Genomic DNA, 13,940 nt, shown 5'->3' on the forward strand with positions numbered 1-13,940 from the left:
CGTTTAATTGCCATTGACTTCATCAAAGCTGGCATTTTTTTTAAAACAGTTAATAACATTATTAAATTTCCTTTTCATTCACTTTGTATTAAAGAAATCTTGGAACACATTCACTCCCATAACCCAACTTAGAATACACTGTAAAAATAAAAGAAAGTTTTTTTAAATGCTCAACCTTTGTGAGATTTAAGAAATGAGGAGGTCGTAAACATGGACTTTCTTGGTGGTTAGGCTTGTGGGCAGCACATGTTTCAAGAAGATATGGTCCAGTTTACTGTCTATTTGAGAAGATATAAAAAATTGGGCACAAACAATTCCTATATTTTAGTCAAGTACTCAAATTACTTTTTGGTCTCCTTTAAGCCCATTGTTATTATTATTGCTACCGCTGCTATTATTATTATAAACGCATTTTTTTTAAGATTTTATTTATTTATTTGCCAGAGAGAGAGATCACAAGTAGGCAGAGAGGCAGGCAGAGAGAGGGAGAAGCAGGCTCCCCGCTGAGCAGAGAGCCCGATGCGGGGCTCAATCCCAGGATCCTGAGACCAAGACCTGAGCTGAAGGCAGAGGCTTAACCCACTGGGCCACCCAGGCGCCCTATAAATGCATTCTTTTTCTTTCTTTCTTTTTTTTTTTTTCCCTAAAGTAGTAATCCCAAGCAAGCAAGACTAATAAATCAAGAAATGTTCTTGGGCATGAAACTGAAATGAAATTAGGAATACAAATGGAAGGAATGGTACAATCAAATGTGTAAGCCCTGAGGTAATAGTTTGGGCTCCAAACGAATTGAGATGAGTGGTTAAATAAGCAGAAGGATTAGCAGTTAGGTCACCAAATTAGTCTTCTGAATTTTCTTGCTCTATCAAGAATTCAGTTTGTTTCCTGCTATCATATATCATGCTGTATTAACCATAGTACTTTATCTATCAGTATTTCCAAATTATAAGCCTCTTACCCATAGCTATATCTTTACGAAGGATTTATTTAGCGGCTCTGACAATGAAAGTGCAGTTGATAATATCTGTTGGGTTTTATGTGTGACAGAAAGTGCTTTTGCAAAATTCTCACTTTCGTGCATTAGAAAAAAGAATAAACACGCTTTATATCTTTGCCTTTACTCTTTTAAGCACTATGAAGATTTTTGGAGAAAACAAATGTGGGGAATTCCAAAAAACAGAAGAATACTACTTTTTTTTTTTTTTTTTACTTCAATGGAATATTTGTATTGAAAAGTAGATTTTTTGAGGCAGGAGAACTATCTTTTAGTTGACAGCTTTGTGGGTAAAGAAGTATTAGACTGCATTTATACAGTGCCAAACCATGAGAAAGCATGGTCTTTTTGGTCCCAGTCCATACAGAATACTTGTTTATCTCTTGTACACATTTGTAACAGAACATCTAAGTCTGAAGTAAGTATTTAGTTTTGCTAGGAACATGGATGTGAGAAAAAAATCCAAACGGGATGCTTTATTAACAAAGATAAATTATTTTTGATCTGATATAAATGAGGGTGCCAGTTGATGTGGAAATACATTCAGTTATCATGTCTGGATTCTGTAAAGTGCCCTATTGTCTGCCAAAATATCCTCAGGTTGATGCTGTTTCCAGTCCTCACGGCACATGGGTCAATTAATTCAACATTATCCAGCAGGCCGGAAACATGCAAGCAACGGCCAAGTAGCAGCTTCCCCACCCAGCTTTAGCCCTTTATACCACATCTAGAGAAATGGTTTCCAGCACTTGAACATTCAAATTAAATTGTTATTTTAAAGCAGTGTATAAATTGGCAAAAACCATTCTTACTCATGAAGACCGTTTAGGTCCAATGAGAATATGGTTTGTTCATCCATGTACTGACACTTCTGGGTCAAGAATTCTTGCTCACTGAAGTCTGCTACAAATGGAGAATAATATCTAAATATTAAATATCTAATGGTAAAGGTACACATTTTGAGTATTTTCATGCCCAAATCACTTTCCTCTTAATATGTTTCTACTACCTATAAAAAGAGAGAGAGTTTTTGTTGTTTTTTTGTTTTTGTTTTTTTCAAAATAAACATGTCCCTCTGAAATTGTGGGGGTCCTAGGGAAAAGTAACATGTAAGTCGTCTTATGAAAATCTAGTTCACTAGGCTCTGTTCTGTACCCAAGTAGTTGCTCATGCCAATTCCATTGTTTGACACACCTTTCCCACCTTCTTGGACCTGGCTGACATTTTCTCCATGTCTCAAGATTCAGCGGCAGGATCCACATCATGATACTCGTGATACTTACATTATATTAAAATTATTGGTTATGTACCTGGGTCAGGATCTGCAGGATCCCGTGGTCTGGAATGGTGTCTTAAAGTTCCGTCCTTTCCCCCCTAGCATAATGCCTACCTGACTCATGATGGGCAGTTAAAAATGTATCTTGAAAAAAGGAGAAAATAATTTAACCCAAAAAGAAGAATGTATTTTACTGAAAGGGCAGCCGCTTCAGACAAAGCTGTTTATTCCTACAGATGAAATGATTTTAAGTTATGTCTATGAAAAATGGAGTAATAAGGTAATTAGCACGAAAAACAAATGGTCAAAGACCTACACTAAGACATAGTGTTTTTTTGACCTGCTTGCTTCAGTGGACCTAATATACCAGCTATAAGTGAAAACTGGCATATTTTCTTTCTTTGAAAGTATAGACAATTTAAAGATATTCAAATTTCCCAACGCAAAAAGCAATTCTTTGTAAAGTTGCCCAGGAGTTTCCTTTCCATTGTTGAATATAATTAGATGTTTAGCAATTCTTAGAATCAAGTGGATTTGTGTCAAGACAGTGTTACGTTGAATTTCTTAAATATTAAAAAATATACAAATTAATGTCAAACCATGGATGTACTGAAAGAATATTTTCTAAGGAATAAAAGTTACTGTCATGTGTCACCTTAAGACATTTATCTAATAAACAAATGATCTCCAAACCAAATGACCGCAGGCCCCTTTGTGAAACAAAAAGCTTTCCTTGTGACTTTAATCTAACTTTATTTTTTTTCTTCTTCTTTTTTTTTTTTTTTGCAGGATTCTCTTTTTCTTCCATCTCTGTGTCTGCTCCCCATTTTTCTCCCTTGTGACTGATAGCCAACCTTCTTGCCCTTAGTGGGGCTTGGGGGCAGTGTGGAGTCTGAAGCAAAGGTCAAGCCACACGTTCATTGAGACACGCACGTGCTTCATGATATTCCAGGTGAATCTGCATAAGCTTTTTGTCTTTTTTTAGTCTTTTGACTGGCAACATCATGAGCAGGAAAAATCCGTACTCTTTACAACAAATCAGCCAACCACCCTGTTTATCATACAGGGCCATATCATAGGCTAGCATTATGGACAGGGTGAGGGTTGGGACTCAGTTGAAAGTTGAATAAATAAATAAATAAATTAATAAATTAATTTTCAGATGGTAGCGACCCCCAGCTCAAGGGTGAAGGTGAAATTCCCAGGCTGGCAGGCATTTATAACTCTTACTGTGGCTCAGGCCCATATATAGGCCCACCACCCGCCCAGTGCTTTCCTGACCTCATAAAGAAATAGATGTCACACATAATAAGGAGCTCATCCGGTTTTGGAGAGTGGCGGGAAGTGTTTGACTAAAGTTGTAATGCACATGGACCACCCCTCCCCACAATTTGTAGTGACTTTATAAAACACATATAATTTGCACCTCCATTTAAAGACGCTCGTTCTTGTTTGAAGAAAAAAAAAAACCTCAAAGAGACTTCCCGAGGAACAAAAAAAAAAAAGTCTCCAAATGCTTTTCAGAGTTAGTCATTCAAAAACTTAGTCTAAATATTCACCCAATGATTTTTAGCCAAAAAATAAAAAATAAATAGTCTGGGTCTATAGAAAACAAGCTCCACAAATATCCATCCTATTCTTTATTTAACTATAAAATGTATTTTTGTCTCTTGGCAAAATGGCGTTTTGTCCCTGACAAAAATGCTATTCTGACAGAATACGAATTCATAGATTTAGTTTGTTCTAATTTTATGTTGTTGGAGGGTTTGTTTGTTTTTTTTAAGTTCTCTAATTCAGAGAGGAAATTTTCAAAACTCCATCTTTAAAAAGAATCAAATGACTAAAGAGAAATCTAGTATGGGAAAAAAACAAAAACAAAATAACAACAACAAAAACTTTTGTCTAGAAATGTCACTGCATCAACAGGCACTTGCCCCTATCTTCCCTGGAGCCTTCCTCTCAGGCCACTCCTCTGACGGAAAGGGGCCTGGACCTCGCCCTAGCCTGGCCTTCCTGAAGCAACCGGCCTCTGTCATGGAAAAGGAACAGCCATGACCAAATACAGCCATAGAAGCAGTCTGTGGCCCCATTCGGAATTACATAATGTCATGACGATGGGACCCTGAGGGCCCGTATCTAGCTCTCAGTACCTCTACTTGCTACTGAGGACATTGCAGGGGCCTAGATCCTCATTTCTTAAAGTCTATTTTTTTTCTTCCTAAGACTCAAACTCTAAAGACTTCTCAGTACAGTAAGTTTATGGTTGTCCCTAGCAACTGAGTAGTAAATTTAGCCTCCTAATTAATTTTCTGTATTTCGCCTTAATAATAGCAGTTAACACTGACTGAAGGTTTATTTGTGCCAGGAGTGGTTCTAAATTCTTTGAGTCTATTAGTTTATTTAGCTCTCATTTAATTAATTCCATGAGTCAGAGGCTCTCGATTATCTCCTTCTAACAGATGTGGAAACCCAGGTAAAATGTTCTTTGCCTCTCCAAGTCATGCTTGGAACCCCTCTACTGTGTTGCCTTATATTTTAGATTTTTAAACCTGAAATTATTCCGTTCATAAAAAGGAAGGTCATACGAAATGGCTTTAACAGCTTACTTCTATTTTAAGTAAAACTTTTTATGACAGTCTCCACGCGCCAAGCCTGTCATAAATGCTCTACACAGACAGGAATTCATTGAATCTTTGATCAGGTCCTGAGTGGTAGGGAGCATTAGTATTCCCATTGTATGGAAAAGGAAATTGAGACACAGAGAGGCTAGGTAGCTTGCCCATTGTCCCCCAGCTAGTTAGTACAGGTTAGGAATATGGGGCAGTGGGGGGAAGAGGGGATGCATATGCCAACTGTTGCAATTATTTTAGCTTTCTAGTCCTGCCACTGCTATTTGTCTTTGAACAAATTGTCCCATCTTTCTGATTCTTAGCAATCTCGTTTATAAATAAAGAGGGGATGGATCCTGTGATCTCTAAGGTCCCTTCAAATAATCCTATTGATTTGGATACCACAAACCCTGTCAAGTCACATGGAGAAAAACCTTGTTTATGCCAGCCAGAAGACGTAGACACAGGTTCCAGCTTTTAAACTAGTTGTGCACCCTAACACTTCTCTGCAAGTCTCTAAGAACAGTTTTTGGGAAAGGATCTAGCAGGAAGCTAAGAAGGTAAGGAAAGATTCTGATGGTCTCCAGAAATGCCAATTTCGATTCTGCATCTGCCAACAGGTCTAGCTAATCCTCAAAACCCTGTATAAATCCTGGCCCGCTATGCAAGATAATGGAGAAGAGAAACTAGGGAAATCAGAAATTTGGGGGAAGTATGATAAAACAACAGAGACCAATGAAATTTAACACTACCTCAAGGTATCATTACACTTCCTTGTCCCACTTACTAGCGGAAACTCACTTTTGCTCTAGAGAAGAGCGAAATAAATTAATCCACAGCTTTCAAGTGAGTTAATAGCTTAATGCAGATCCAATGTGGAAATAAATTAGGTCCTTTTAAACTGATTACAGCATGTCACACTAAATGGTAGATTACAAAATATACTCACTTTGCAGTTGTATGTACAAATATGATTATATCCAGGACAAAACAAATACCCCGAAATGAAGTAAAGCTTCTAGAGCTGAAGGCAATCAGGGAGATTATATTATCCACCAGAGGCCCGGAGGGATTATGTGATTTGCCTAAGGTCGTATAGATAGTAAGTGGATATTCCAGGTTTTAGCCAGGCTTTCTTGAGCTCAAGTTGAAGGAAGGGTTATTCTGCAGCGTGCATGCAGACAACTTATTATAACGATAATAATAATTACAATAACCATTTACTGAGTTCACTGAGCCAGGTACTCTGCTCCCCTTTGTACATAGGATCCCTTGCCCACCCGCTCATATCTCTATGAGGTCTGTCTAGTTGTCCCCATTTTATAGATCAAATGACTGAGACAGCATTTGTGACTGTTCTAAGTTACACAGCTAGCAAATACTGAGAGCTGGGGGGTTTAGCTTCACTCCTGAATCTGCACTCTTCCCACTGGACCCACTGCTTCATCCATGGGGACGGACATGACCCCATCTTTGGCTGGTTTTCCTTTAAAATCAGTATTTGAGTGTCCTACAATGATAGCCTCATGCCCAAATGGTCAAAAGAAAGTAATAGCACCCTCAAGGTTCTTAGCCCTCACATTCAAAGGGAAGAGGGCATCAGAAAGTTACCTTGTTTACTGTTCTTGAAGAGTAACTAATTGACTTTCAGTAAAACCAAGCGTAACCAATCTACCAAATTATTAAAACATTACCTTTTTAGCCTATGTAGGCCATAGATTCAAGATCATGAACTTAAAATCAAAACCAAATAAGTCAAATCCAAGAGGATGAAAAGGGGCCATTAAGCCTGGTGCTCTGCAAATTAATACTTTGAGGTAAACTTAGAAGTATTATAGAAAATTACTATTTATTTAATGTTTCATTCTATTTGAAAGAGAAACTCCCAAATGTTCAATACCACCCTATGTTTAAAAGTTAAAAATATACTGTAAATGGATAGAGTCATGATAGCACTGAGCACGTTGGGGGAGGATAGCTACAATCATAGTACAGTGTCATAATATATTTTAGATTTACCAGCTGAACTGTTAAATGTTTAATGTGTATTAGAAGCATTAGTTCCAAGGCAAAATGAAGCGATATTGTGTTTAACTGTTTGTTTGGAAACTTCTTTTATTAAAAAAAGGTTTTTAATAATGCTATTTGCAACACAGGTGTGATAATACTCAATATTGTGTACTTGGTATAGTGAATTTAGGAATGTAACAATCCATCTAGATGATGCCCATCCCCTCCTCCATTAGATACCCTAGTAGCAAAATGTAAATACCCTTTTAAAAAATAAAGAGGCCTTTGAGCTGTTGGAGCAGAATAGGGCGAGGCAAGGAAAAGTGCTCTTTCCTGACAGACTCTTGCTTCTGGCTTTGACTTCATTTAGTAAGGTCAGTTCTCCAAGAACTTCGACAAACCCTTCCATGCTCCACAAAAGCACAAGAGAAGGAAAGCTTGTCATTCACAAGCAGCTATGGACAAAACCAGAGGCACAGGACAGGGGTAGGGAAATGAGGGGGAGGAAAAAGTTGGAGTAAAGTGCACAGTTACTGTCAAAAAAATATATTATTTTGATCCTAAGAAAATTAAGAGAATTTTATCTAATGAACTAGATTGCTGACCTTTTAATACATTTGGTTTTCATGGAACATACAATCACCATCGGACATAAAAGACTAGTTTGCTTTTTTAAAAAAATTGCTTGGAGTTATCTACAGGAATCTTGTGAACGCATTTCAGGGATAACATTCTGCAGCTCTTTGGGTATTGGATGATTTCCTCGGGTAAGTCCGCAAGGAAACAGGGAAATGTTAAATTCATGGATTCAAGTGGGCATTTCCCCAATTCTCTGATTCCTTTGCCCACCACTCGCCCCCTCCCCTCTCTCCTTCTTTTCCTAAATGCCAGTACTTTCCAGTTCTCCATCCTCTACCCCTATGGCGTGAGACCGGGAAATCATGAAGAGTTTCTCCTTGTTTGTAAACTGCCTCTGCACCGGCTGAGGTGACTGGGCCGCGGGTGGCCCTTGGCTGGGATCCTCGGGGGGCCTCTGCTGCGCCCCCGGGGCCGTGGGGGCCTCACAGTCTGGACTTTTACTGGCTACTGCTTCCACAACCGACTCCAAAGAGGTGCCAGCCTCCCGCAGCGGGGTGTAGCCCTTATTGCAGCAGGATGGGTCATCCAGCTGGGAGCTCGGCGAGTCCGGCCTGGCAGGGGGCGAGTCCTCCAGCCGCAGGGACGAGGAGGGGGAGGCAGCTTTGGCCAGAAGGCTCGAGTCCAGCTCCGCGCTGCCCGGGGAGGGCGGGGGCTCGGGGGACGGTGGCGCGCGGTAGTCCGGGAGCCCGCTGGTGCTGCGGCGCCGCAGGGCCGCGTACCTGCCGGTCCTGGGCAGGCGGCCACCCTGCCCCCTGGCGGTGCGCGCCGCCGCCGCGCCCTCCGGCTCCTCCAGCTCTCTGGACGCCCAGCGCGAGCCGCCCGGGGCACCACGGAGGTCGGTCAAGCTCAGGTCGAGCTCGCCCCGCGGGATCTCCCGGGAGCCACGTTCCCCAGGCGGCCTCTGCCAGCTGCAGCTCGCGCCCTCCGCGTCCCCGTCCCCGTCCCCATCCCCGTCCCCGTCGCGGTCCCCTTGCAAGGGTAGTAGCGCGAAGGCGCTCAGCGAGGAGCCCACGAGGGAGCTGGCGGTGCTCTGGCGCCCCCAGCTCTCGGGTGGGCTGCAGGGCGCCGGGCTGCTGCTGCTGCTGGCAGCCGCGGTGGCGGCGGCGGCAGCGGCCACAGCTGCGGCGGCAGCGGCGGCGGCCCGGCGACGGCTGGCCACGCCCGAGCGCTCGCGGTAGATGCTGTACACGGCCTCCGCCAGGCTCGGGGGCTCCCGCGGGCAGCGCGGGGACGAGGCCAGGTCCGGCGGGGACGAGGCGCCCTTGGCCCCGCCGCCGCTCCCGCCCAGCGCGGCGGGGTGGGGCCACGAGCCCCTGGCCAGCATCGCCGCCGCCCCGAAGGCGTCCCCCGCGCTGCCGCCGCAGCTCCCGGCCTTCAGCTCCAGGCTCCGCGACTGCACGTAGCTGAGGAAGCCGTTGAGCGGCGGGGCCCCGGGGGGCGCCGAAGCGGGGGCGGAGGACGAGGAGGCGGCGGCGGCGGCAGCAGCCGCGGCGGCCGCCAGGTCTTTGGCGCGGAGACTGTGCACGTCGATGACGGTGGAGTAGAGGTCCCGCAGGTTGATGATCTTGGTCTTCTTGTCTCGGTTCTCGTGGAGCACCGCGTTGGCGCAGATGAAGAGGAAGATGCCGATGCCCATGATGAGGGGCCCGAAGACCTTGAGTTTGTCAGAGTGCAGGTACCCGGAGAAGATGCGGAAGAAGAAACCCACAGACGTGGAAGAGGACGAAGGGCCGGCGGACCGCGCGGGAGGTGTGCTTCGGGGCGCGCCCACCAAACTCGAGTTGACACCCCCCGGAGTCCCCAGGTGGCTCCTGGACCGGTTTTTGCTGCCACTGCCGCTGCTACTGGCCGTGGTCGGGGCGCGGTGGCCGCTGCCTGCGGGCGGCAGCTGCTTACCCCCTTCCCTGTTGGTCCCGTTGGCCTTGGGCCAGTAGCCCACCACCGCCATGGCTATGCCCACCAGCAGCACCAGGATCCCGCAGAGGGCAATGAGCCCCGAGATGGAGCACAGCTTTAGCTTGCCTTTCACCACCACCACATCGTTCTTGCGCCTTTTCTTGGCTTTCCGCTTGCGCTTGGGGACCTGGGTTGGGGGGCGGAGGGGATCCTGCTTTCTGGCGGAAATCCTCAGGAGGCCACCGGTGGCTATCATGGTGAGCCAGAGCCCTGAGGGGCTAGTCTCTGTGGCAGAGGCTTGTGTAGTGGGGGCGCCAGCTGTCCACTAGCTGCTCCGCCACCTCCTCCTGCTGCAAAGCAGAGGAAGACCGTCAGAGGGTATAGGCTTGGCTGCAGCAACATCCCACACTCTGCAAACGTCCCGCTCCCAGGTCCCACCACATGTGTGCCACCCGGGGGCTACCCACTAAGTGAGGTGCGGGACGCAGGAACCAGGGGGGTGGGGTGGATGGATCAGGGTCCAGAAACGCTGTTGCAGTCTTTGATAGGAGGTCATAAAACAAATTGAGAGAACTCCTTCTCCTCCCCACCACCTTCCCACACACATTCTGTAGGTGATATTCCAGCATTGCTGATTTCAAACCCTCCCAGCTGGCAGCCGAAAGAGTGCTGACCATTAGTAGAAACCAAATGTGGGGACTCAAAGTGGTGGTTGAGGACTTTCCTGGCAAAAGCCTTTTTCCCTTTGTCCTATTCCTATGGGAATGAGAAGATTGCCCAAGGGAGCTGTACAGGAGGTTCAAGTCTCTAAGCAGAGGAATTTGTCAATGTTTAGCCCAAAGTCACTAAAACAGTCACAAAAGTTACTGTTTTATAATGACAAAAGCAATTTTCATCACTGGATGCAAATTAAAGGTCACATACTAGCAGGCAGACAGCTTATTTACTGCAGATAATTAATAGAGAGTTCATTTTGGGGAGAACATGAGAACTACATCAGTCTTCTGGCAATAAATCCCTTCACAAAGTTGTCTCCCACCTATTCCTGTTCCTACAGCTAAAGGCAAGCAGCATTTTCTCTCATCTCTTTTCTGCAACATCTGGACAGCATCTTGGGGTGGAATATTTAGTTTTAGGTAATTGGTTATGTAACTGAGCTCTTCCTTCTGGCCTCCTCTCCTCCCTCAGAGGAACTCCCTTAAAGGTATCATGTGCTAAATCTCATCAGGGACTTTGAGAAGTCCCCTGGAATCTCTAAGAGAAAGATCTTTTTTTTCCCCCTCTTCTGTGGGAAAATTACAATCTTAAAAGAAAAGAAAAGAAAAGGGGGGAAAAAGCCACTCTACCATAATAGCTTTCTGCCCCCTTATTAATGTGTCAACAGCACTCTTCAGAATCCTAATATTCAAATGAGAAGGCAGTTAACTAGGTATAGCAGTCTACATAATAATGATGATTTGTAGAATGACATCTCCCCCAAGTGAGAGCTTGTTTTCTTCATCTTTCTCTCATGAGGTCATTTTTAGGAAGGGAGGGTGGCAACAATCAATGCACTATCCTATAGGAAGTTTAGTCGTTTATAATAAAGCCCTGTAGGTAAATGCACAGATGTGTCTTTGTGAATATCTGTGAGCTTCTAAAAATTTCAATCCTGCTGGATCCCCAGAGTAAAACATTTTCTGTTCCATTGGTTGTGTTCCCTCCTATAATAGAGATGCTAAAATTAAGGGCATTGTATGAATTTGAAAGGCTCAGATACCACTCACAAGCCTTTTGGTATTTTATCCTTTATGAAATAATTCATGTTTTAGAATAAATTACCCTTTGAAAATGTGGGATTACTTAGGAAGAATTTTGCTTTTAATTGGTGCCTGGGTAAAGAGCTTTGGCCCTTGATCCCCTCCATTATATCAATATAGGCAGAATCTTTTCTCCACTGGTGGCAAAGCAAACGGTAATCAGCTCTTTACAATGTTTGCAAATCAATGTCTCCTTGGAACTTAGTTGGTTTTCAGTAAAAGAAATACGAGGTAGGTTAGAGAGGGGTTAGTAGAGAGAATACATCTATAAGCCTTTAAAATTTTGTTTCAAGAAGAGGCTGCACCAGTAAGTACAAACAGATTGTAAAAAAAAAAGTAGCTACTGTTCATCTGTCACCCCCAAAATAAGCACATTTATTGTGTAGTTGTAACACAGAGACTGCTGTTTTAAGTGATCCCTAGACTGTAGTATCTTTAATGCAATAATCTGGAGATCTGCAGTCATTTTAAGGATTCAGGAGCCAGACATTTTAGAAAGAAACCTAGACTCAGTTGGCAGGGTAGCTCTCCCAGAAGAGAGAAGGGCTAACATTTTCTTGGGCACTGATAAGGTGCACCAGGGTGCTGAGCATCTTTGGGAAAGAAGGCACCCACATGTATGTCTCCTCAGTAAGACAGCCTTGGCTCTGGGTAGACAGCACGTAAGGAAAACTGGAATGGATTTCAACAATCGTTTACAGATCTTAAAATTAGTTTAATAGCTAGTAATTAACTCCCTAGTTTATTATTCCTTCAGCTCCCTTTAAGGCTGAACTCCTTTATAATGTATTGTCATCTGACCTGAAATACTGACAAAAGTCAGATGGCAAGGAAGACCCACCTTTGAGGCTTTTCTTTATACATAATGAAGGGAAACAAACTTAGCAGTCGAGGTTGGCTGCCCTCGCAATTTACTGCCTGGTGCCGGTCTCTCCGTGGTTAAGGAATGGAGGATAGGCGAAGCAAAGGAGGGATGTCTAAAAATACAACTGCTTCCAAGAGAGACATTCAAGTTCTCCGCTCATGATGGATTAAGCCCCACTAGGCGTCTGAGGCTCCCAGCCCACAGGCTGGGAGCGCCCTGCCCTGCCCGGGACTCAGCGCGGGTCCTCGACCCCCCACTCCCTAATGGGCAGGACAGCGAACCCCTTGCCCTGCTATTTGGTCTGCTTATTTATGTTCGAGTCACATGAGTGCAGCTGCTGGGAGTCCGCCTCTGGAAAGAACACAGGCAGGAGCGAAGTGAGGGCAATCCTGAGCTCGCTTTTCCTGGGCAGCGCATCCCGTGCAGCCCGCCCAGGAAAACGACTCTGCCGGAGCAGCAGCAGCCCGGGGGACCGGGGCTCGGGGCCGCAGGGGTGGGGAGGGGCAGCTCGGGGGCCGAGCACTCACAGAATTGCTCAAAATGGCAGCACTATAAGCAAACAATATCGCTCACTTACCCGGGAAGGCTGGGGCAGCTCCGGGCCGGCGAACGGGCGCTCGGGCGACACAAAGGAACCATGGAGAAACTTTTTCAGCCCGAGCCGACGGCGGGGCGCAGGGACAGCGCCTCGGGGCCCACCAGGAGAGCGCGGCTCAGCAGCCCAGCGGGGGCGAGCGCCCGCCCCAGGTTCGCAGCCCCCTCCGCGGCTGTGGCGGGAGCCATTTCCAAGAGTTTCCAAGAAGTGTCAGGTCCTCCGCTGCCCGCATCCTGCCTCGGAGCCGTCCTCCCCGCCGCCGCTCCTCCTGCGCCTCCCCGCGAGCCCCGCCGCGGCGCTCCCGGGCCGGCCCCAGCGCCTCTTTTGTGCGGCTGCGGCGCGCCGGGCTCCGCCGGGTGGAGTTGAGCCCGCGGTGGCGGCGGCGGCGGCAGCGGCTGGCGCGGCTCGGGGCGGCCGGACTCGCGGCTGTTGCTAAGAGACCGGAGCCATGACACAGGGAAATTGCGGCAGGATGGCAGTCGGTACCCGGCCCGACTCTGCTGCTCGGGGGCGCACCCGCCCCCCGCCCCGCCCCGCCCCCCGCCTCCTCCCCGGCGCTGCTCCCCCCCCCCCTCCGCGCCGGCCTCCCCGCGCTCCCCCCCTTCACTTCCTCCGCAGCCCGCCGCCGGTGCCTTCGGGGGAACCGCTTCCCCGAGGACCAGGAGGCGCGAGGGGGGGCGGAGTGTGGCGGAGGGCGGGGGGCGGGGAAGCCGGCGGGGCGCGCGGCACCTCGGCCTCGGCCTACCCCGCCCCCGGGGCGCCCCGGGACCGCCGCCCGCCCTGGCCGGGAGCTTTGTTCTTTTCCCTCCAACTACCTGTCTGAGCAGCGGGCCGGAGGGCGCCCAAAGGAAGGGCCGGCACTCCCGGAGGGTCGGCCCGTCAGCGTCCGAGGGGCGCTCTGGGGCGCGAGAGGGGTCAGCGCCCGCGTCTCCCGCCCTCCTGTCCTCCCTCTTCCCTCTCCTCTTTGGTTGCCTCCACTCTCGGACACGACGCAGCCTGGGCTGCTTCTCCCCCTCCCTCTTGGGAGTTTGCGGTGTGGACGCACAGCGAGCACAGTAAGTTGTCCCCCAGCGAACTCGGGCCCGCGGAGCAGAGGCGGGCCGCGGGGCCGCCAGCGTCTGATGCCCTCGCGCCCCAGCCCAGCCGGGCTTTGTGACCCGCCTCCGCGGGACCGCGGCGTCTCCCCGGCACGCGGGGCAGCTGGGGCTCCGCGGAGATTAGAATGGGCTCCGGGGCGCTTCCTTGGGCAGCCCCTCT

At 47.4% G+C, this 13,940-nt stretch overlaps 1 protein-coding gene across 1 annotated transcript; it reads right to left on the bottom strand.

Moving 5' to 3' along the window:
- Positions 1 to 7,769: 7,769 nt before the first annotated feature.
- TMEM200C (transmembrane protein 200C) lies at positions 7,770 to 9,680 on the bottom strand (the record flags this gene model as incomplete). The annotated part of the gene is made up of 1 exon (XM_080821935.1): positions 7,770 to 9,680. One exon carries the CDS (start codon positions 9,678 to 9,680, stop codon positions 7,770 to 7,772), a length of 1,911 nt encoding a protein of 636 aa, XP_080678061.1.
- Between the last annotated feature and the right edge of the window lie 4,260 nt (positions 9,681 to 13,940).

This window comes from Martes martes (assembly GCF_963455335.1).
Source record: "Martes martes genome assembly, chromosome: 13".
NCBI classification, from domain to species: Eukaryota; Metazoa; Chordata; class Mammalia; order Carnivora; family Mustelidae; genus Martes; species Martes martes.